This window comes from Hordeum vulgare, chromosome 5H, assembly GCF_904849725.1.
Source record: "Hordeum vulgare subsp. vulgare chromosome 5H, MorexV3_pseudomolecules_assembly, whole genome shotgun sequence".
Lineage (NCBI taxonomy): Eukaryota > Viridiplantae > Streptophyta > Magnoliopsida > Poales > Poaceae > Hordeum > Hordeum vulgare.
Genome location: NC_058522.1, coordinates 526,908,410 through 526,932,949, shown reverse-complemented (window position 1 = coordinate 526,932,949; position 24,540 = coordinate 526,908,410). Strand labels below are relative to the sequence as shown.

General features: G+C 45.1%; 2 protein-coding genes and 1 pseudogene across 2 annotated transcripts; all 3 read right to left on the bottom strand.

The window, feature by feature from the left end:
• Nucleotides 1-3,310: 3,310 nt before the first annotated feature.
• LOC123398356 (protein NRT1/ PTR FAMILY 4.5-like) lies at nucleotides 3,311-8,098 on the bottom strand. The gene is made up of 5 exons (XM_045092834.1): nucleotides 7,925-8,098; nucleotides 7,070-7,287; nucleotides 5,436-5,873; nucleotides 4,658-4,779; nucleotides 3,311-4,312 (listed from the first exon to the last, which is right to left on the bottom strand). Exons 1-5 carry the CDS (start codon nucleotides 8,013-8,015, stop codon nucleotides 3,445-3,447), a joined length of 1,737 nt encoding a protein of 578 aa, XP_044948769.1. The 5' UTR covers nucleotides 8,016-8,098; the 3' UTR covers nucleotides 3,311-3,444.
• An 8,306-nt stretch (nucleotides 8,099-16,404) lies between these two features.
• LOC123452230 lies at nucleotides 16,405-19,287 on the bottom strand (annotated as a pseudogene).
• A 97-nt stretch (nucleotides 19,288-19,384) lies between these two features.
• LOC123452232 (binding partner of ACD11 1) lies at nucleotides 19,385-23,225 on the bottom strand. The gene is made up of 8 exons (XM_045128846.1): nucleotides 22,938-23,225; nucleotides 22,698-22,816; nucleotides 22,517-22,595; nucleotides 21,508-21,582; nucleotides 21,355-21,417; nucleotides 20,838-21,169; nucleotides 20,583-20,706; nucleotides 19,385-19,807 (listed from the first exon to the last, which is right to left on the bottom strand). Exons 1-8 carry the CDS (start codon nucleotides 22,941-22,943, stop codon nucleotides 19,787-19,789), a joined length of 819 nt encoding a protein of 272 aa, XP_044984781.1. The 5' UTR covers nucleotides 22,944-23,225; the 3' UTR covers nucleotides 19,385-19,786.
• Between the last annotated feature and the right edge of the window lie 1,315 nt (nucleotides 23,226-24,540).

Genomic DNA, 24,540 nt, shown 5'->3' with positions numbered 1-24,540 from the left:
GAGATTTTTAAGGATTTGTCTTTTATACGTGTCTAAACTAAATCTATAATTCAACAAAGGGATGATGAAGTCTGAGACTAACATGGTTGACACTGAGTTTCTAATATCAAGCTCAAATGCATCCTTATGAATAGTAAAATTTTAAAAATAGTAAAAAATAAAATCTGAACAAATGGCAACAAACACCGTTTAATGGTCTACATGTGTGCGAATTTTCATGAAGAAAAACCATTCATAATGCTATGGGCCGTGTAGAGCATTAGGAATGTTTTTTTGTCTAAAGCATTATGAATAGCGATAATTCACTCCAGAGCCCGTGCTCAGATGAGCCCGATGAATAGTAACATGATTAAAAATGGAAAAACAATTGTGGTGTAAGATGTTCTTGTGCGTGAATTCCGTGCAAAATTTTGGAAAGTTTGGACTTTCTAAGAGCTCCTGGAAAAAAAGACAAAATCAGACGTGAACAGTACGATTTTCAATAGTTTCTCAGACATCCAAAATTTGTTTTTTTTACCACAAGCTCCTTGAATGTTCAAACTTCACAAAATTTTGCACGGAGTTTGCACACAGGAGCATCTTGCACCACAAAAAAAAATTGAATTTTTTGAACCACCTTTAATTTATAATCGCGGGTACTGCTCATACCCAGGCTCATCTGAGCCCGGGCACCAAAACACCGTTCCCTATGAATAGTTACTTTCCATCTATAACTAACAGGGTGACCCACACATTTGTGCGACTAGATCTTATTTTTGCAATGAAGACATCCTCTTAGATTTTGACTTGCCTCGGGCGCACATCATAAGCTGTATTAATTATCGATTATCTAATTTGATTTGTGTGTTTTCCATGTATCTAAATCCTTCACACATGATCATCTTACCCAAATGCATGTCGTCGCTTGCCCATCCAACTGAATGTCTTCATCACTACATACTCACCAAAAATTTATAATCATTATTCTTGAGCGTTGAACTACTCTAGCTTGTATATATTCTGATTGTGAAAATGTTGTTTTTGTAAAAATTCACATTCTTGAGGAAAACTAAAATGTCCATCATAAAAGAAAGGAAAACTAAAATAATTTATTGTATGGTACTTGACATAATGTGTAACCACAACATCATGTCCCTTTGCGCATAATGTGCTTGATCACACACATATCACATTGCCATCAATATGTCGGTTCTTCTTACCATGTGATGCGCATACCCTCTTTGTGATTTGTACACTTGTAATTCTCAATTTAACAATTCTAGGCCGCATCCAGTCACCATGAATATTTGCAGAGGACACACATACACATAAATATATTTGAGGCATATTACATTGACCATTTTCTCGCGTAGTCTAAGATACATACATTCAGATTAGTTTTCTTTTGTATTCATAAAATAAAATTATATATATAATATATTTTGAACTTGGATATGTGTGAACTATCGATGTATTTTGTACAAAGCAAATTCCTGGTTTTCTTTATTCGTGTTTTAAATACTATGATGCACTTGTTTATTCAGTCAACTGAGAGTAGAGCAAACAAAATCTTCCTTTCAGCGCGATAATTGGTAGTATTTTAGATACAGAAGAGTAGCTATCAACATCCTCTTTCTTGCTGTAGGAAAAAGTAAGCTTGAATAATGATGCAAGAGTGAGGACAATGGGGTTATTAGTGCCACCCATCAGCAACACCGTCAGCTTGCATTTCTTTCTCATTGGACCATCACATACCGAAGGCAGTTGCAGAGCTTTGCATGTAATTATATATTATTTTAAAAGAAATACTATAAAATAAATAGAATATACAAAGATATGCACAAATTGAAGTGCAACACAAAGAACTGCACCCGTAGTAGATGAACAGTGTATCACTACACTAACTGGCAGTAGTATCTCAGTATCTGAATTGTGGAGCATGACCACAATGTTCAGAAAAGACACTTCTGCATGCAGAGTAGAAGGGAAATAAGCATGACCACCTCTACTATTCGCCTGAACATGGATAACCTGTCCATCAATCCAGAAGGCATGCCTATGGAGAGAATAACATTCATTATCACCAGTTAAAACTGTCTTTTTCCTTGTAACTACATTTCACTCTAATCAACCTAACCTCAAACACAGAGAACAACTCAGCCTACAGCTATTTCAGCAAACAAAATGAAAATCATTCAATGACAGAAGATAACATAAAGACCACGCAAAAAAAACAAGAAGATAACATAAAGAGAAAGCATGACATGATGGATGATATGTCACGGGATAAGTAGTACAAGGTAACCACAAAGTCCACAACCACTGTTAGTGCCTATATCCGACTACAAGTGACAATACAATAAAAGTGCATGTTTGTTTAACTACATTTCGCTGTAGTCAGCCTACTTTATATTTAGCATACATCCCCAGAACTGTGTCTGATACTATTGCAGAAAGAAAATGAAAATTTAATGAAAGACATCGGACAACAGAGAACAAAGATGAAAGGATGGATATGATGCTACAAATCCAAAAAATGATGTGTGTGTTTGTGGAGTAAGACTGGAGGTGGGCAGCGGTCTCTCGATCCACCATGCAAGCAAGCGCTGGATTGGCGGCAGCGGCCTGCCGCTGGCACCACCGCGCGCCACGACGAAGCAGCACCCGACGGCCACCTCGATCGACCCTCTTCGCGCTCCTCTCCCTCTTGCTGCTCCTCTGCCTCCGCTTCCCCGCCTTCCGTGACGCGCGCTCGACGCGCCTCCGCATCCGCCACCTTCTTTTGGCGACAGTTCACCTCCAAACTCCAGTCGCGTGAGGTGGGGGCGGCAACGGCTGCGGCTGCGCGAGGCGAGCGTCGAGCGACGGCGATAGCCACACGAGGCAAGCGGTGGGCGAGCGGGTTGAGCGGGGGCGACGGCGGCGGCGGCGCGAGGCGAGCGTCGAGCGACGGCGACGGCCACGCGAGGCAAGCGGTGGGCGAGCGGGCTGAGCGGGGACGGCGGCGGCGCGAGGCGAGCGGGCTGAGCGGGGGCGGCGGCGGCGGCGGCGCGAGGCGAGCGTCGAGCGACGGCGACGGCTACGCGAGGCAAGCGGTGGGCTAGCGGCCTGAGCGGGGGCGCGAGGCGAGCGGGTTGAGCGAGGAGGTGGAGCACGGTCAGCCTTAGTTTATTTGGTAAATGCACACGGTGGTGCTGCGTGGATGGTGAAAGGCCATTAGATTGTAATTTGTTGTCTAATTGTGTGGTGGTGATTGGTGTTTGTTTTTGTGGGGGTAATAGTTATGTGTACCTAGAGAAGTTTTTGTTTGATCTTTTATTAGTAGTATAGATAATCAATGCACATGGTTGTACAATATCATAGCGAGAGGTCCAAAGCGTAGTTCAACGACATACATGGCAACCAAGCCGTCTTGACAAATGACAAAGTACCCAATATAAGCAAAGCAACTTTACTATCTCAATATTAGGTCCCATCCACATAACCAGCAGACGGGATCTCCTTGTCATCTTCGGCGGCAACCCTTTGGTCATTCCTGTACAAGTACCTCCTCGCCAAGAAGAGGTAGACCACCGAGGAGACCAACTCAAGAACACAAACCAACCAGTAGAAGGAATCAAGCCTGCTCCTGTTGAGGTTGGCTCCATCCAGCCACCCCGCCTCCCCATCACCGTGCCTCGTCACCCGGTTCACCAGCTGAATCGTCAAGGTGGAGAACCAAGCGGATAGCCCCAGCATGCAGTAGAACACGGAGCTCCCGATGGACTTCATCCCGGCGGAGGCCTCGCTGTAGAAGAACTCGAGGAGGCCGACGAAGGAGGTGACGTCCACCACCCCGAGCAGGAAGAACTGCGGCGTCAGCCAGAACACTGACATCGGGACCCCGGCGGGCGAGTCCACGAGGCCGCTCCCTTCCGCCACCCCCTTCCTCCTCGTCTCCACGAGGGCCGCAGCCGCGCTGGCCAGCACCGTGGCCACGAAGCCGACGCCGATGCGCTGGAGGTGGGTGACGCCGCCGACGTAGCCGGTGGCCCTGCGCAGGAGCGGCACGAGCAGCCGGTCGTACACGACCAGGATCACCAGCTGGAAGATGGTCGGGATGAGGAAGAGCGTCGCGGGGGACACGCGGATCGCGCCCAGCCTCGTGTCCATGGTGTTGCCCTGCTGGACGGTGAAGCTGAGGATGATGGACACGGGCGTGTAGCCGAGCGCCGACGTTAGGAAGATCGGGATCATGCGGCACACGATCTTGGTCTCCTCGACTTGGGTTACGTCGCAGAGGGACCATGAACCTCTCGCTCCGTTGTCTATTATTGCTGCTTTTTCCAGAAACCTGAAAGATGAGATGATTCAGACCGAGTGATTGACACCTGCAGCTCTGTTTCAGTATGACAATTAAGCTGACAATTAATACTCCCTCCGTCACGGTTTAGAAGGAACAGTTAGACTGGCGTGCGTTTTTAAAATAGACAAAGATTAAGGCACGTTACATTTACTCCTAACAGCTAATTAGTGCTCCGTTGTACTACTTCTATATGCATGCGTAATATGAATGCTATTTTCTAACTCATTTCACAGCCAATCAATAATCACCTAGGTCCTAAAAAATTTGTATGCACGCCTTTTAAACCGTGACGGAGGAAGTAGGACATAATATTCAGGTCTGATTTGGACATACTGTAAGCCTTCTGTTCTATGTAGCACCTCAAGGCCTTCAGCATCATCACCAGTCATCTGGTTTAAGTCGTCAGGGTTAGCAGGGAGCTTAAGATTTCTTTTCTTCCATGCTACTACAATAACCTGAATAGAGGACAAACCGATATTAGTAAAAACAATAGGAAAATGTTATTCGACCGTGCACCGGATATACAGTGATTCTTGCTATGGTTTTTAGTTTGTGATGACCAAATTTGTTTTGTTTCATAGTGTTACATAATGTTAGATCGGGGCATTTTTCTCGTTTCAAGGTTGTCTGTCATAATGTTTCATTATATACCAGCAAAATAGGAGTGCACATTGTCTCGGAGTGGATTTGATGGTACACCATGAAGCATTATGCTGCACTTAGAAAAGAGATAAAAAACATGATGTAATACTATATGAAACAAGACATATTTTGTGTCAAGAATCATAAAATGTGGCACAAATCTTAAAGCAACGGCCAGGTGGATGTATGCACAACATATCATCGGAATCGATACTATAGCATGACCTCGAAAGGAAATAATTCAATTTTATTTTGAAAAATAAGTGTAGACCACCTGGATAGAAGTGCGTGTATTATTTACTCCCTTCGTTCCTAAATATAAGACATTTTAGAGATTTCAAATATAGATTACATACAAAGCAAAATGAATAAATCTGCACTTTAAAATATGTTTATATACATTACTATGTGGTTCATAATGAAATCTCTAAAAGGTCTTACATTTTAGAACGGAGGGAGTATTGAATACCTGCATAATCCTAGTGATGGGGCTCCCAGCAGGCAACTGGTTGCGGTAGAAGGGGAACCCGGCCGCCCAGATGAGCAACCCAAGCAGCACAATCCCAGCACAGACGGCAAAGCCAACGTCCCATCCTTTGTTGTTCTCCAGCCACACAATGAAGATGAGCCCGAAGAAGGCTCCCATCGACACGGAGAAGGTGTACCAGTTGAAGAAGCTCGCCTCCAGCCGTCGTTCAACGGGGTCGGCATTGTCGAACTGATCGCCGCCGAGCGCCGGTAGGCATGCCCGGATGGCCCCCTCGCCGATGCAGATCATGTAGATGCCGAGGAGGAGCAGGCTGAGGTTGGCGCCGTGCACGGGCTCACAGCTTTGTGGTTCGCTAGGGCTGCATGCTGGCGGGTGAAGCGAGGGGACGTGTGCTTGGACGGCTAGCAAGATGTATCCCTGTAGGAACAATGATCTTTTTATACATACAAGAGTTGTTTTTTTTTTTGCGGGGATACATACATACATACAAGGGTTTAGATATGTATTTTTCTACATTTCATGTCTTCCGAACTTAAGTACGTTGGCTGGGTGTAGGTTGCAACTATTTTTTGTGCTTTATTTAAGACTAATAGAGTTTGATATATACCATATTGAATTAACCCTCTAGCCAGTTACTCCAACGGACACTATATTTTGACACGTCGGACCTATCTATTGAAAGTTGAATGGGTAATACTCCTTCCGTTCCAAAATAACTGTCTTAAGCTTAATACAAATTTATACTAAAACTAATATAAAGTTGAGACATTTATTTTGGAACGGAGGGAGTAACAGTTAACATTGCCGGCCATAAGGGACACTACATAACACCAGCTTATGCCTCCGAATAATATTCCACTGACCTAATACTAGAAATGGAGACACTGCAACAACCGAACAACTAAAACGACAACTAAGGAAAAGGTAAAACGTCTAATTCTTGCGTGCTTTCTTGTTTCCTGAACAAGCAAGAGCGTTGCACTGTACTAGATTATTCCACATTTAGGATAAGAAGAAAGAAACACTGCAGCTGCCTCTTTTATCTATGATTACAACACTAGTTATATTAAATCATTGTTTACTTTGATTCCCACTGTGTGCTTGTATCATAGGCAATTCCCGCTGCAGCTTTGTTTCCCAAGGTGTCATAAAAAGCTGCGGTAGGAATTGCCTACTTTTTTATGGTTACTACTTCCAAAAGTAGTGACCTAAACAATCTTATATTCTTTTACGTAGGAAGTATTTAGAGCATCTTTAACAATATGTATGTGCAATCGTTGATATAAGTATTCATGTCAGCAGCCAACAACACATCACACGGACTCTTTAATACACCGTATGTTAATCGTATGTAAAACAACCAGACGGGTCCACTAAACGTTGAAGAAATGACCATACTTGACTCGAAGCTTGTGCCTCATCTGTTGCTTCAAGTTCATACGATTTCATTCTCTCTTTTCTTTTATTACGTCTCATCCCATCAAAATTGTCTATGTGGTAATTTTACCGATGATGATCATACGACTATTGAAGATGTCCTTACTAGACTCTGAATTATCTTTTTCTTTTTCTAAAACAAACTGCGAATATGCATGATCGAGTAGGTTGGTTACCAAAATCTCGACAGGGGCGAATATGAGGACGGTGTAGAAGCGCTTGATGTATGAGTCGGCGAGAAAGGCCGCCGGGATGGTGAACATCTGCAGCGCGGCAAGGAAGTTGGTGCTTGTGGTCGCCGCGGCCGCGACGCCCATGTTCATCGTCCCGCGGAGGTAGCTCACCATGTTCATGTTGTTGGCGACGTTGACCACGTTGCCGAGCCATACCATGACTGTATTTGTACATACAACAGTGTTACAAGTTCAGTGTTGGCAACTATTGACGGAAAAAAATGTTGTCGAAACATGTCGACATGGGATCTAGTTTTGAAGATCTCGTTGCGAAAAAGCTAACGGTGAAAGTGAATCATCAATTGAATTTATAGTTTAAGAGATAAAACTTTTTAAAAATTCAACACTAAAAGAATCTTTGTTGATGTACTAGTTTGGATGCATGTTGAAAAAACCGCCGCACGGGCGCCGCTATGTAGTGGCTCCCGATATTATTCATCCTCAAAGTTCATAAATTTATCTTTTTTGTACAGGACGCATTTAAAGGTACTTTATCTTGAATTTCTACACACATATACATTTCATCCTTATATAGTTGCATATTTTTTCAGAATTTTTTAAAGTTAAAATTTCAGAATTTTTAATTTTTAAAAAATAAAAGGTTTCATGGAGCTCCGTCATCAAAACGCCCTACTCTTTGAATATGCACTACATACGAATGTATATATACATATTTTAAAGTATATATTCATTTATTTTATTTTATATATAGTTTATATAAAAAATAAATAAACTTATATTTTAAAAGGAAGGAGTATTTATGAAGGAAAGCAGAGCCTGAGCAGTTCGCTGGCTTACTGTAAATGAACATGGAAGCTCTGACTCCTCCATGCCTGCCGGTGTCAACCGGCCTCCCCCTGAAATCCACGAGCCCGAACGAGCTGCCCATGACCACGCTGCTGGTCTCACCCTCTCTTTCCCGACCTCCGGGAGTTCAAAATCGCGGTCGTGTGCTTTTGAGTGGCACTTGAAGAGTGTTCCACTAGCTATATAGGCTGATGAGTACTGTTTGCTAGTGAGGCAGAGTTGGTGCGGCTGTGCTGCGCACCATACCAGAAGTGGATATTAACGGGTTGCCAAACGCTCTACTTTTAGGGGGTCAAGCCTATGGATTTCTAGATATGTTGCAGTACTCACTTTTTTGGGAATGGGCACACGTGCAAGAAAGGAAATTCCTCCCACTAGCACGCATGGTCCATGGCCGTCGTGACAGCCAGTGGTTGGTCGACAGCGACAAGTTCTCCGTTGAGATATGTACGTAACATGATAATGTACATGACAAAAACAGGCTATACTATTAACCATGCTCTTAATACACAAGCGCCACTTGATGCTGACGGCCGAACCCAACGTTCGTGCATCATTGGCTCTGCCTTTCATCAATGCATTCTCTTCCCTAAACCAATGCATGGAAAAGGGGAAAAGGGATGGGGGTCGTCGTCGGTGGGGATGGATGTAGGCGTGTAGGAGCTGTCAATGAGCCTAAGAAAATGGCAAACCAGGCACTTCCGCCAGAATTATAGTGGTAATCCCAGATGATGTCGTGCTGTCGTGGTGTCGTGTCAGCATTATGTTAGCGTTTCTTTTGCTTTGTCCTTTGGCAAAGACACTTCCGGAGTTATCAGTCCAAGGAGCCCGCTCTTCTCAAACATCGTCGCTCTAGCTTGTACTACTCCGTAAAGATAAAGAAATATAAAAGCATTTAGATCACTACTTTAATGATGTGACATACTTACATTTTTATAGAGGGAGTACTTGTTTTAGGTTCAGTTTAGAATTAGGGTGAAATGATGTCAAGTTGTCGAAGACGAACCTTCTAGGTCAGGGGTTCAGGGGCCACATATCTGTATCGATATTCAATATGTGTGTTGACTTTCAGCCCGATAATGCTCACTTTGTAAGAGGTGTTCTTTGAGGAATGATCCTGAGTGTTATAATAAGGGGTTGGTTCTTCTCTTTATCCTTCTCCTTCTCTGAGGCCTTGGTAAAGCACAAGGAGAAGGGGTAGGATGACTGACTATTGTCACAGGGGTCATTGCTCCTCTTCTCTTCATGTGGGACCTTGGTGACAGAAAGGGGCGAGAGTAAAAACCATCATCGACAGTTCAAATATCAGGCCGGGACTACCCATCATATGTACCATCAGTTGAGAGATGAAAGTTATTAGAGGGAGCACCGACTAACTGCAAGTCAACCCACATTACGAAATACTAGAAAAGGATGTGCGACATTTTTTATACCAATCTAATGGAAAACAATTATCCGGTGTTGTCCGATACATATGTTGTATTTTCTTCATGTCATGTTTTTTGTTAATGAATTAATAGGTGTTGGCATTGACCTCGTGGACATGGCGTCGCTGGATGATTCCTCTCCCTTTAGGGTCGACTCCCTAGCCGAGGAGGAGGTGGAGTTGCTGCTCCTGGAAAACCAGACGACGGAGGTGACACAGAACCAACATCTTGTATCTGTATACACTGCTTATAAAGAGTAAACATTATGTTTTCTGAACACAATCTACAGAATCTACACGGACCCATTATCATCATACGATCAGCCCACTAAACTTAATCTAACAGGTGACTTTAATCTAATATATTTGTTGGTGTGTATTCAGTAATTTAGGATGAAGGAACGTACTCCACACGCAGAGGAAAACCAGAACTCAGGCACGCCATCCAGGAACAGGATCATGAACGCCCTCCTTGCGTGCTCAATAGCTCCTATGCAACATCTTTGAGCAGGATCATGAATGCACGCCATCCCGTAATAGGATCATGAACGCCCTCCCTACCTGCTCAATTGGAAAGAGTAGGACGTAGTTGGCAAAAATAGCTAACGTGCTACGTTCCAGAAGCCCAAATAGACAAAGCCCACCCGGAGGATTAAAATGGTCGTCAACGGTAGTGAGTTTATGTTTAAGACAGTTGGGTCTCACTTGAAAGTGCATCTAGTTATGGCCCCACTTGGCAGTGCATCAAGTGAAACATGGAATTCGAAACATTTTTCAAGCTCTCGACTCATGCAAGATAGCATGAGGCAATGCACTAAGTTGAAGTCGTCATCCTTAGTGGCCCAGTCATTTTGTTCATCTTCCGAGGCAGTTGCCACTCGTTTAGCTGTAAGAGGTTCGTCAAGCACATGAACTCTCTTAGCACTCCCAAGGACAATCCTCACGACATGGACCCAGTCCGCATAGTTGTTTTCATTGGCAGCTAACTTCTCATTCTTTAACATCGGGGCTGAGTTGAATGGTGCGTCATGTGATCTACAATGGTAAACACAAAATTCACTTAGACTTTGTGCATAATTAATTTGCACTAGTGAATAAACAATTTTATTCTAAAGTGCGCTCCCACTCAAATCAATATCTCTCATAATTGATTGTGAGTGATGCAATACCCATATTTCAATTCAACGTCAAGGATGTATCCATCTCATCAAGTGACGAGAATTTTAATTGGTAGGCCAACTCGCCAATCACATCTCTAGGTGACTCTTGTTCATCTTTCTATGGGCGTGTTCCGAGCTCAGGATGATCCTCCGGGACGTCAAAATAACTAAGTGATCTTGCTGTGAGGTCTCAACTCACCCGCCTCACACTTCTCTAATCGTTCGTATCCATGTAACCATGTGATAACCCAAAGAGATAGGTGCTGTGACAGTGCTACACTTGGGAAAACACTAACTACTTGATATTTTTAAGTGAGAGATCACTCTAATAAAAAGCGAATACTGCGCAATCAAGAAGGATGCATCATAAGGGATGAACATCTCATGCAATTCATAATACCATGATATGGTATAGCCCTTCCTATCGGAGAAGTCATTAATTTCTTCGTCTTCGGCATTTGCATCGGCGTTCACATTCTCAAGATTGCCACCACCTTGTCGACGCACGAGATAATATTGCTATCTCTATAGCTAATAAAATAAGTGCATTACATAAGGTTGACACACATGTCATTAAAGTGACAATCATATGGTTTCAGCCATCATGCCGAATCATGACTCTCAGGTCATGTTAATTAATTTACATCACATAGTCATCTCATACATAATCAAATTAATATGAGAATTTGCTATACCACATCACATGTCATCCTGCAAAATCAAGTTAGACGCCTCTAATCGGTGTATGGAATTTGTTGTTTTACGTGGCTTCTAAGGTTCTCACTTAAACCACAACTACCAACGTTTATCATCAAGTATGATTATTCAAGTTGCTAGATTAACTTTGCGGGGCGTATGAAACACGAGATAATAAAATCTCTGAGTCCCACACTAAACTTCGTCATACAAACAAACCCCATGCAGATCATATTTGCGTTGTCCTTTAGAACATCCATCTTTTTTAACTATGGTAAAACCCAAAAAACTGTTAGCACTTCGTTGATTTGTCAACCAGCATACTCATGAATAACATGGAAGGATCGCGGATTACCAGAACTTTGTAAGATTCTACCATGCCATCAAGATTAGGACTACGCAAATTCCGCAGAAGCAACAAGAACATCGGGTAATATATTTCATCTGCTTCCTACACAAATAATTTTCAACTTGCATCTACGCATAGCACGGTTCTTGATGCCACTCTAGGGAAATGGGACAGAAAACAAAAAATTCCGGTACTGCGAGCACACCTAGGATCACTAAGGTTGTTGATCTGATCATTACCGACTCGTAGCGAACGGAAGTAGAGTCGATAAAGATCAGCTGTGCAGATCTTCGTGGCTAGGATTTACAACATCCCAACCGCAGATAGACTATGTCGCTCGTTGTTGTCTATTTCTATTTCATTTTCAAGTTCGATGTCAAAGATGTGTGGCTTGTGGAAGAGACATGCTTTGACATCTGCTCAATACGCACTAGTCCACTTATATTTGTCCCAGTTACAACTTTATCCTCGACACGGAACTAGGCGCCGCCTCTTTTTTTTCTCCTAATTATAACTTCACACCTAACATGTATTTTTTCCCTTGCTTGTTTTTTCTTGTTCTTTCATTTATTTCTTTTGGTTTTAATTTTTTTCTGTTCTTTTTTTCTTTTTAAATCAATGTTTTTTAAATTTTATAAGAATTTTTAAATTCACCATTTGATTTAGTTTCCGCAATTTTCATGCAAGTGTCATACCTTCCGCTTCGCTTGTTGTTGTTTGTTTATTGTGTATCATGTCGTTGGTCTAGGTCTATTCGACTCCGCTTTTGTTGGCCCTCAACTCATAGTTAGCCCTTTTTTGTCATAATTATAAGTCCATCATCGATTCACAACTAAGACTCGATCCTTTCTGTCTCATCTGCAAGTCCGCCCTTGACTTATAAATTGGCGTGAATTTTTTTGGCTTAGTTGCAAGTCCACACTCAACTCATAAATTGGGGCCTGATTTTTTTGTCCTACTTGCAAGTACGCCTTCAACTCGCAACTCGGATCCGATTTTTTTTGTTCCAGTTGCAAGTTCGCTTTCGACTCGCAACTAGGACTCGGCCTTTTTTGTCCTAGTTGCAAATCCATTGTCGACTTGCAACTAGGGCCTGACTTTTTTCCTAGCTGCAAGTCCACCCTTCACTTGCAATTAGGGACCTGACTTTTTCTCTCTCAGTTGCAATACCCCCCTCGACTTGTAGCTAGGACCTAATCATTTTTATCTTAGTTGCAAGTCCACCCTCAACTTACAACTAGGGTCTGACATTTTTTTAAGTTGCAAGTCCATCCTTGAGTCGCAACTAGGCCCGACCTTTTTTAACGATTGCAATTGCACTCTTGACTCACAACAGGGTCACCACAATTTTTGTCCTAGTTGCAAGTCCACCCTCGACTCGCAACTAGCGTCTGTCCTTTTTTTGCTCAAAATTAAAAGTCCGCCCTCAATTCGTAACTGGGCCCTGTTGGAATTATGCCCTAGAGGCAATAATAAATATAGTTATTATTATAATACCTGTATCAAGATAATCGTTTATTATCCATGCTATAGTTGTGTTGAATGAAGACTTGTATACATGTGTGGATACATAGACAAAACACTGTCCCTAGCAAGCCTCTAGTTGGCTATCCAGTTGATCAAAGATAGTCAGGGTCTTCTGATTATGTACAAGGTGTTGTTGCTTGATAACTGGATCACGTCATTAGGAGAATCACGTGATGGACTAGACCCAAACTAATAGACGTAGCATCGTGTCATTTTGTTGCTAATGTTTTCTGCGTGTCAAGTATTTGTTCCTATGACCATGAGATCATATAACTCACTGACACCGGAGGAATGCTTTGTGTGTATCAAACGTCGCAACGTAACTAGGTGACTATAAAGATGCTCTACAGCTATATCCAAAGGTGTTCGTTGAGTTAGTATGGATCGAGACTGTGATTTGTCACTCCGTGTGACGGAGAGGTATCTCGGGGCCCACTCGGTAATACAACATCACACACAAGCCTTGCAAGCAAAGTGACTTAGTGTAAGTTGCGGGATCTTGTATTACGGAACGAGTAAAGAGACTTGCCGGTAAACGAGATTGAAATAGGTATGCGGATACTGACGATCGAATCTCGGGCAAGTAACATACCGAAGGACAAAGGGAATGACATACGGGATTATATGAATCCTTGGCACTGAGGTTCAAACGATAAGATCTTCGTAGAATATGTGGGATCCAATACGGGCATCCAGGTCCCGCTATTGGATATTGACCGAGGAGTCACTCGGGTCATGTCTGCATAGTTCTCGAACCCGCAGGGTCTGCACACTTAAGGTTCGACGTTGTTTTATGCGTATTTGAGTTATATGGTTGGTTACCGAATGTTGTTCGGAGTCCCGGATGAGATCACGGACGTCACGAGGGTTTCCGGCATAGTCCGGAAACGAAGATTGATATATAGGATGACCTCATTTGATTACCGAAAGGTTTTCGGAGTTACCGGGAATGTACCGGGAATGACGAATGGGTTCCGGGTGTTCATGGGGGGGCGGGGCAACCCACCCCGGGGAAGCCCATAGGCCTTGGGGGTGGCGCACCAGCCCTTAGTGGGCTGGTGGGACAGCCCAAGAAGGCCCTATGCGCCAAAGGATAAGAAATCAAAGAGAAAGAAAAAAAAAGAGGAGGTGGGAAAGGAGAGAAGGACTCCACCTTCCAAACCTAGTTGGATTCGGTTTGGAAGGGGAGGACTTCCCCCCTTGGCTCGGCCGACCCCCTTGGGGCTCCTTGAGCCTCAAGGCAAGGCCCCCCCTCTCCCACCTATATATACGGAGGTTTTAGGGCTGATTTGAGACAACTTTCCCACGACAGCCCGACCACATACCTCCACGGTTTTTCCTCTAGATCGCGTTTCTGCGGAGCTCGGGCGGAGCCCTGCCGAGATCAGATCACCACCAACCTCCGGAGCGCCGTCACGCTGCCGGAGAACTCATCTACCTCTCCGTCTCTCTTGCTGGATCAAGAAGGCCGAGATCATCGTCGAGCTGTACGTGTGCTGAACGCGGAGGTGCCGTACGTTCGGCACTAGATCGTGGGACGGATCACGGGACGGTTCGTGGGGCGGATCGAGGGACGTGAGGACGTTCCACTACATCAACCGCGTTCACTAACGCTTCTGCTGTGCGATCTACAAGGGTACGTAGATCGGAAATCCCCTCTCGTAGATGGACATCACCTTGATAGGTCTTTGTGCGCGTAGGAAAATTTTTGTTTCCCATGCGACGTTCCCCAACAGGCCCAACCATTTTTTATCGAAGTTGCAAGTCTACACTCGATACAAATGGGGTTAGACTTTCTTTTTTCTGAGTTGCAAGTCCACCCTTGACTCGCGGCCCAACCTTTTTTTGTCCGACTTGCAAGTCCATCCTCGACTCGAAACTAGGTCTCAACCTTTTTTTACGAGTTGCAAGTCCACCCTCGACTCGCAACTAGGGTTCATCCTTTTTTGTTCGAGTTGCAAGTCCACCCTCGCCTCGCAACTAGGGATCAATCTTTTTTATCTCGGTTGCAAGTTCACCATCAACTCGCAACTGGGCCCCGACCTTTTTTAGTCCCAATTGGGAGTCCACCCTCGATTCACAACTAGGGGCCAGCCTTTTTCCCAATTGCAAGTCCATCGTCGACTCACAATTGGGGCTTGACTTTTTCTTGTTCGAGTTGCAAGTCCATCCTCGACTCGCAACTAGAGTCCAACCATTTTCGTCCCAACTACAAGTCCAAACTCGACTCGCAACTAGGGTCCATCCTTTTTTGTTCGAGTTGCAAGTCCACCATCGCCTCGCAATTAGGGTTCAATCTTTTTTATCTGAGTTGCAAGTCCACCATCAACTAGCAACTTGGGCCTGACCTTTTTTTGTCCCAATTGCGAGTCCACCCTCGATTCACAACTCGGGGCCAGCCTTTTTCCCAATTGCATGTCCATCCTCCACTCGCAATTGGGGCTTGATTTTTTCTTGTTCGAGTTGCAAGTCCATCCTCGACTGGCAACTAGAGTCCAATCATTTTTGTCCCAGTTACAAGTCCAAACTCGACTCGCAACTAGGGTCCGACTTTTTTTAGTCCCAATTGAGAGTCCACCCTCGACTTGCCACTAGGTGTCTGATCTTTTTTTTGTCCTAGTTTCAAGTCTACCCTCTTCAGCGAACAAACTACAAATGAGTCGGCCCAAGTAGCTAGGATACATCTTTTGTTTTGTTTCATTTTCTTCATGTTTTTCATGATTTTTTTATCATTTTCTTCATTGTTTTCCCTGTTCTTTTTTTTTCTATTTTTCAAAAGTTGATCTTGTTTACTCCATTTTCTGATATATTTTTAAAAAAAATCATAAATCCACAAATTTTAATAAATGTTTCAAAAATTGTAAATTTGTTCACTTTCCTAAAATTGTTCTTGTTTATCAATTTTTTGAAACAAATCAAAATGTGTTCATTTTTTGTTCTCTTCTTATTTATATATTTTCTCTATATTTATTTTTTTTCCTATGCTCTTTTAGTTCAGGTATACAAAAAAGTTCGCTTTTAGTTCATTGTATATAAAAAAGTTCATGTATATCAGAAATAATGTTCAATGTGTATTGCAAAAAAGTTAGTGTATATTCAGGAAATGATCGTCATATATTAAAGCATTGTTCGCCATATATTAGAACATTTTTGGTATTCGTTAACATTTTTTATAATTCAGAAAAAAATATGTAAATTCGTGAACATGTTTTTTGAAACTTGTGTTGACGAAACGTTGTTCCTTGCTGAAAACTAATTTTGAAATATAAGAGTAAGAACACAAAAACCAAAATGCAAAAAATAAATGGTAGCCTTTTCCGAAATTCATGTTGACGACGTGGTATTGAGTGATTTCACAAAACTCGTTACAGCTAGGGTGGAGAAATGACGGGCGGGGAAACTGAAAGGGCAAATCTCGAATGGGCTGTAACGAGTCCGGAAACTGAATGGTTAGTGCCTAGCTACAGCTTAATGACGGCCGGAGGGAACCATTAAGCTGTAGCTAGGCACTAACCATCGAATGGGCTTTCAATTGGTGCCTGAACTGACTTGTTCCCTCCGGCCGTCAGCTCTTCTTGCTTCCACGAGATCATCGACCAGACGCCGCAGATCACGTTGCGAGGAGCCTCCTTCCGCCATGGCTGCGTGAGCCTTTGCGGCGAGGCCCATCACCCTGTCCCTCGCCGCGTCCCCTGGCCCTCCAGGGCACATGAACGCCGTCACAGCCCGCGCCACAGCTCCGGCGGGGACCACCTCGTGTTCTGTACAGCTCGTGCTTCGTCTACCGGCGCCATGAGGCCACAGCCGCTGCCCGATCCGGAGGACCTCCGTGACCAGCCTCTCGGTGATGAACTGCTCGAACACCAGCGGCCATGTCAGCACGGGCACGCCGGCCACCACCGTCTCCAGCACCGAGTTCCACCCGCAGTGCGTCACGAACGCGCCCACCGCCGGGTGCCCCAGTATAGCCGTCTGAGGAGCCCAGGTCGTGACCATCAACCCCCTACCTTTGACACGCTCCTCCCACCCCTCCGGCGGAGTCCACCTCTCCGCCCTCACCACCCACAAGAACGGCTTCCCGGAGGCCTCCAGCCCGAGAGCAATCTCGTGCAGCTGAGCGTCCGAGACGGGGGCGAAACTGCCGAAGCACAGGTACACCACCGACCGGTCAGGCTTGGCGTCAAGCCAGTCGATGCAGCGCTGCGAGTCGCCGCCGGCCGCCGGCGGTGAGCGCGGCGAGACTACAGGCCCCACGAAGTACGCACGCCTCGCGTAGCCTTCGCTCACGTGCACGTCGCAGTACTGCTGCTCCAGGTCCGGCAACGTGTTGACGGCGAGGCCGAAGCAGTCGGCCTGCGCCGCGTAGAACGGGTTGGTCCTGGGGTAATCATCAACGCCAACGGCCTCGTGATTTCGCCTCAGGAACTCCGGCAGCTCGGTCCTCGGTATCCGCACGGGAGGGCCGGGAAACCGAGGGACCGCGGCGACGTCGGGGTCGCCGCCGGCGACGTCGGGGGCGAGGAGCTCGACGTGGCGCATGGCGAGCGACGAGAAGGCGCCGATGACGTTGAACCTGAGGCACGGCACGCCGAGCTCCTCGGCGATGCGGACGTTCCAGACGAAGTGCAGGTCGGTGACGAGCGCGTCCGGAGACTGCTCCCTGACGAGCGCCTCCTGGACGGGGCGCATCAGGGCGTCGCTGACGGCGGCGGCGTCGATGCGCCACGAGTCGGCCGCCGCCGCCTTGCCGAGGTTCTCCACGCCCCTCGGGAGGCCGTCCACGGCCGGGAACGGGTACGTGGCTATCTTCACAGGCATGCCCTCGGCTGCATCACCGTACCGTCGCTTGAGCATGGACCGGACGATGGAGACGTTGGCCGGAGTGACGGCGACGGTCGCCTCCACGGCGGCGTCGGGGCTAGCCGCCGCGGCGAGACGGATGGCAAGGTCGGTGAAGGGCTCGATGTGGCTGGTTGCGAAGAAAGGGATGAGCAGGACGCGCAGCTTCGTGCTGGTGTGGGTACCCAAGCCGGCACCGGTGCGGGTACCGGCAGTGGTAGCCATTTTCGTTCCTGGCTAGTACTGGTTCTACTCTCTACTGGCTGTGCCTGGTTTGTCATCTATAGTCTTGCCTTTAAGTAAGCCAAGGTCGACGTTGGACTGTGTTTTTTTGTTTACATTTTCTGATATACAAATACAATGAGCTGTTCATCACTGGAAAAAACATACCCCAACCAGTGGTTTAATAATATTTGCATGAAATTTTTAATTCAGCAGACTTGGTTTAAATTATACTGACACTTGCAACCACCACCGGGGCAGGGTGGTTTAATCAGAATTGGTGGTGTCAATAATTTGCCCGCATCCCCAAGCCCAAACCACTGAAAATTATACTCCCTCCGTCCCAATATAAATGACTCAAATTAATATAAAATTAAATCATTTTTGAATCATTTATTTTGGGACGGAGGGAATAGTTTTCAGTGCTGGTTGCATATTGATAATCCATTGCAACCATTGTTAATTCAGCAGAAACGCAGCCGCGGACTTTGGAAACACAAGAGAACGAAGAAGGGACAGGATAATAAATACTCCTTGTGTATTTAAATAATTGTAGTTTTGCAAGAAATAGTCTAGTTCTTTTCAACTAGTTTCCCTTAACTACAATTATTTAGGTACAAAGGGGAACTACAATTATTTAGGTAAAAGGGGTAGATAGCGCTGACACAAGCTCACAGGATTGAGTACTTATTTGAGGGATCGTACTATATTATGCATGAGCGGTTAAGCACTCCTACTAATAATAAGTTAATAGTATTGTCAGCGTTCAAAAGGAATCTAGTCTCATTATTTACTGATAAAAGTAACAACCTGAATGTGACACATTACTGGAACAGAAAAAAAAAAGTACGCTCAGTGTTGTTCAAAAAGCAATCTGATCTAATTAGTACTGATAGAAATGCCGTAAATGTGGCCAACTATATGCACCTTGCTTAGGCCATGTTTGTTTCAGCTTTGGACAGCAGATTCTCGTAGCTAAAATCAGAAAGCTGAAACAAACAACTATTTGGAATCTACAGCTTTGCCAATGAAGCGAATCAGCTTAATCCCACTGAACCTTTAACACATACTAACTGCACCGTCTTCCAGCTTATCAAAGAGGCAACATACCGTTTATTAATTTGTTTTACTGGGTAAATTCGGCTCACCCTTGGTTGATAATCTCATGTGGCAGCCTAACATTCCGGGATTCGACAAAAGTCCAGTATAAATTCTGGATTCAAACCAATGTGTACACAAAGAAGCATTACGGTTTCATATGTTCCAAATTACTCAATCTGAGTAACAATTTCTGCAGAAGCAGAGGCATGACACATGGGACATCAATGGCAATCATGATACCACACCGAACCAGGAACATGGTCCAAAATGTCACTACCATCTATAATCAATTGAACACAGGCACTAAAAAGAATAGTGGTTCTAAAATTCTAAAGAAAATTTAGATCCCCTATGTACCAAATCTGACAAGACTCCCTGAAAAAAAAAACACCTCAAAGAAGAAGAAGAAAACCAATAGAGAAATACACAGTTACAAGCCACAGCTTGATGACACAACCAATGGAAGGTGCTTGCTCAAGGTTTCCAACAGATTTTCCCCAGGAAGAGGAGCTCCGAGAACCAATTCAGCAAGCTCAAGCAACGACAGCAGGCCCCTATTTCAGCAAAAGATTAAAAAAAAAAAAGAGGAATTGGAGGATGAGAAGCAGCAAACAATGATGTCACACAAATAAGCTTGCAAATAAACCACTGTTTGACAAAATATATCCTAGAGAGAGAAAAGTGCATATGGATTGGCTTAAAAATGGCTTTTCAAAGCGCATTTGTTCCTAGAGTTGTACACACAAAAATCTATCCTATATAATGCCACTTATGTTGCCAAAAGTCAACAAAGCAGCAAAGGCATCACATTCTGCCAATACCTCATAACATAGATGCAAAAGAGTGAATAGATAAAATCCTATAACTGAACAGACAAAATGTTCCAGTACTTGACTGTATCTCTTGCTCGTTGTTGTCTCTTGGTTGAGTGTTTATCAATGGTTATTCTTTTCTAATCAGGGATCAGGACTGGGTCTACTATTTGCAGGTAAGAACATGATGCTGACTTGGTAGTGTTCAGGAGAACAGAGTAGCACCTAATGGGAACAAATTGTGTGTAATGCTTTAAGTCTAGAACTATGATCAATTAGCTCCCAAAGTTGAGAATCATCTGTGCACTGGAAGCAGCAGTTGGATGATGTTTCGATGGTATGCTATTGGGCATGCCTATTAATAACCATAATAATGCAAATAAAGTTCTGCATCATCACAGTTTAGACAACAAGAAAAAGTGCAGAAGGCAGCTCTTCAGCATTGCTACATGTCTTTAATAGCACTGCTTATCTTTCTGGTGCTAAATTTACCCAGTAAAATTTACTATTGACTTACTTTGGCTGATATATTTGACACAGCTATCTGGAACTTTTCTCTTGTTCTTGAGCCAGCAACATGACTAGCCTTGGCGACCTTGCTGAAGGCACCATTCAGCCAGCTTGTTCCAGCAGACACATACCTACAAGTAGGGGAAATGAGGGTGAACGATCAGCCATACAGGACATAGGTCATAGGTAAATCATCAGCTGATATAAAAACACACATCAAATTGATTAAGTGAACAATAGCAAAGTATGTAAAAGAAGAGACCTGTTGGTTTTCATGGCAGAGCCTGTATCGTTTAGCTTGCGCTCTGCAGCCAGCAAAGCAGCCATTGTTTTGTCAGAAACATGTAACCTTTGGTCCACAGTTTTCACCTTTTCATTTACCACCGATATCCCAGTATTTAACTTCTCTGAAAGGCCAACACGCCTATCAAAGGAACTGATCCTAGCTGACGCATTAGCCCTTAACTGATGCTTCTCGTCAAATGATTTAGCTTTGTTCACAGCATCTTGTCGAATTGCTGAACCCCTTGCGATCACAGTTGTCATGACATCATGAGCCTTGCTGGCATAAACACTAGTGGGGCTTGTGTTGGCCTACATGGTAGGGTCATACTTCAGTAATCAGTAACAAGGATGATCCACTACAGTAACCTATAAGCAGATAACCCAAGGTTCTCATTTTTATTTGGGGCAGGTTTCCACACAGTGGCCCGTGATCGATGCATGATATTACAAAGAGAAAAGAAAAAAAACATAAATGTACTGGAATTCAAAGGCACCTCAGTGGGTTGTTCCAAATCTGCAGTAGGGGCTGTACTTGTCACCTCATTCACCACAAGTTGCTGCATGATTTCAAAATGGACCTCTCTATGAAACAAAAGGACGAATAGAGTAATGCCATTTATGTAAAATTAATTAGTTGAATAGTGCACCTGTTCATTAACAGGGATGTAGATGTAATCTTCAGCAGAGGTTATGTTCACAACTCGATCCACAATTGTTGCTCCCTGAAAAACCAATAGAACATATTGTTTATAATGTTTCACGCTATCATGCATGGGGAAGCTTATCAACATTAGTTTGTTTTGCAGTTATGCAGATCTAGGTAACGCGGTGAGGTGTAAAACAGTGAAATAGACACAGAGCTAATATACAACTACAAATTCACTGTAGACCTGTCAACCTGGAAGGCCACTTGATTCGAGCAAGCATGTGCACATAAAGAAATAACTGGCATGCTAGTTACTTAAAGGACAAGAAAGATCACAAAGTCAAAGAATTGCAACGGCAAACTCGTAGTATATTATGCAGCACCCTTCTGTGCCAATCAAAGCAGCCATCATTAAAATACTAATTTCCTTTTTCTTTACTCAAACATGGTCAATGGCCTCTACAGATTTCACAAACAAGTAGCGACGTCAACTGTCATTACATCATATTGCCAGTCGCTGGACATACAACATATCTTACCAGATAATTTAAAAGCAATCAAATTCAAATGTGATTTTCAATTCCTTCCTAAGTTTTGTTTGGTCATGTTCATCTATACTATGAAAAAAGCTCATGGTGCAAACAGAATGCCACAAAGGGGGAAAACGATTAGAGTGAAAGATTTCTATTCCTCCTAATTTCAACATCCATGTCAGCACTTCAGTTGTCCCCAAGTGCAATGTATCCCGGAGATAGCAAACAAAGGCGTCTTCCAAAACTCTTTTCCAGCCAAATACACTTCAATATTGATATCGATGGGAAACAAATTAGGTCCAATGCATAAGGCAAAACAGCTGCGTATACCTACTACACTATTTACAGTTCACAATGACACTGACAGCGCAGAAAACCACTCATTCATCATACCAACTGAAAACACCACCACAACCATATTGCATAACAGCATAGACGAAAGTAACCTATCGGATGATTGCGCAGGGCCATACATACCGAGAGCAGCAGCGCGATCTCCAGGGCCTTGGAGTCCTTGAAGGTGACGTAGGCCGTCCTCCCCGCCGCCACCCCGTCACTGCAGGAGCGAGCCCAGAATCACAATGCGGTTAGACGGACGGGACACAGGTTGCGAGGGGAACCGGAACAGGGGGGTTGAAGGGAGGGAGCGGGCGCTCACGGCCTGATGTCGACGTGGTCGATTTCGCCGGAGAAGGAGAAGAACTCGCGCACCTCCCGCTCCCCGGCCAGATCTGAGATGTTCCGCACCCGCACCGTCCTCGTCCCCCTCCTCCCCTCCTGCAAAAAAAAAAAAAAAACACCGCCCGTCAGCGACCCACGCGCTCCATAAACCAACGACGACGCCGCCGCCGCACGGAAAACGGAAAACACAAAACAGCAGCAGCAATCGCTGGCTCACCTCCATGGCGCGGCGGCGAGGGAGAGAGAAAAACGAGATGAAAGGAAGGCGCGAGCGGGTTGGGGGGCGGGGCGGGGCGGGGCTGGCAGGAGGATCCGGCCGCGGGAGGGTGGCGGGTGGAGGTTGGGTAGGGTTTGGTGCTCCGCTCGGCTGGAGGCAGGCGATTTGTAATGGCGTGGCGTGCGTGCGTCTGCCTCCGCTCCGCGGCTGTGCTGTGCTCTCGGCTCGGCTCTCGCCGCTGCTGTGTGGCTGCCTACTTTTCTTTTCCCCTCGAGCAGTTCGCTCGCTCGCTCGCGTGCGTGCGTGCGTTGGTCGCCGAGAAAAAAGGCCGGTTGATAGACGGGTCAGAAATACCCGTTCCGCCCTCGTCACGCGGGGGGCTGGGGCGGAGGAGCGAGGGGCAGGAGGGTCAATTCTGGAGGCGGGTCTTACTTGTGCGACATGCTGGCGTGGCGTGCTGAGTTTGCTTCGCGGCGGCGCCAACCTCCCCTGACCTGGACGATTAGTCTACTGATTATTATTAGCGTTCCTTAAAAGGCGATTAGCGACCCAATAATGACGCGGCTTCGGGCTGGTCCAGTCTCTCCAGTACCAGCGGTTTGTTTAGTCTACTATACTAGGCTACGGTGGGCCGGACGGGCGCGCGCGGGGCCACTTGGTTTTTTTTTTTTTTGCATCGAACAGGGCCACTGGTTTTGATTTGATTCGGTCAAGCGTCGCCGTATGGCGGTGGTGGTGGTTGCCCAGGCCCACGGGACAGCTCGGTCGTCATGATCCGTCAATCTCTCGCGCGCTCTCTCTCTCTCTGCGGGCGGGCGCAACGGAATGGTGACAGAACCTTCCGTTCCGTCGGGCATGTGCGGCTTGCGTGTGTGCGCTCGCTCGGCCTCCTCTCGCTGCCGGGTGGCCCCGGCTTTTAATTCTTTCGATTCTCTCCTTCTGGCAGATGGCTTTCGTACTGCTATCGGTCGCAGCGAGTGCTCACCCGTAAGGAAAGTGGAAAGGGAAAACGTGCCTGTCCGGTTTGCCAAGGATGATCCCCCATTTGGCAAGACAGGGAGGGATGATGGGCCTCATCCTTTTATCCTTTGCCTATCTGGTTTGCACGGTGAGTGCTCACCTGCAAGCAAAGTGAGAACAAACACAAAGCCAATGGTTAGCTGGCCAGCTTTGCTTTGACCGTACGTGCTAACATTTGGCAGTTCAAAATTTGACCCCAACAAAGGCAGCGGTTATGTTGTGCCGGTTTTTTGCACCAATCTGGACTATCTTTCTTCAAAAAAGCAAAGGTCGTCTCTAACTTTTATTAGTACAGAACAAAACTACTTCATTCGTCACAGTTTAGAAGGCACGATTAAATTTACGTGCATTTTCATAATAGACAAAGTTTAGGACACATTGCATTTACTTCTAACAGTTAATTACTACTCCCTCCGGTCCTTTTTTCTTTGCGTTTAAGAAAAGTTGATTTTTCCCTCAATGCTCTGCGTACTAGCTTTTTTTGGCTGTTGTTTCCAACTTTACCCCTCCTTTCCAATTATTGCATGTCTCTTTCCCATGCACAGCCAACGCCTCTTTTCCATGTACAGCGCCACAGCCACCG

Coding starts and splice junctions, on each gene's coding strand:
- LOC123398356 (XM_045092834.1), bottom strand. CDS start 8,015: ATGGGCAGCTCGTTCGGGCTCGTGGATTTCAGGGGGAGGCCGGTTGAC. Junction 7,288..7,924: donor AGCTTCCATGTTCATTTACA/GTAAGCCAGCGA, acceptor GTACAAATACAG/TCATGGTATGGCTCGGCAAC. Junction 4,313..4,657: donor CATAGAACAGAAGGCTTACA/GTATGTCCAAAT, acceptor CTCATCTTTCAG/GTTTCTGGAAAAAGCAGCAA.
- LOC123452232 (XM_045128846.1), bottom strand. Junction 20,707..20,837: donor TCTGCCATGAAAACCAACAG/GTCTCTTCTTTT, acceptor CCCTACTTGTAG/GTATGTGTCTGCTGGAACAA. Junction 19,808..20,582: donor TGTCAAATATATCAGCCAAA/GTAAGTCAATAG, acceptor TTGCTGAAATAG/GGGCCTGCTGTCGTTGCTTG.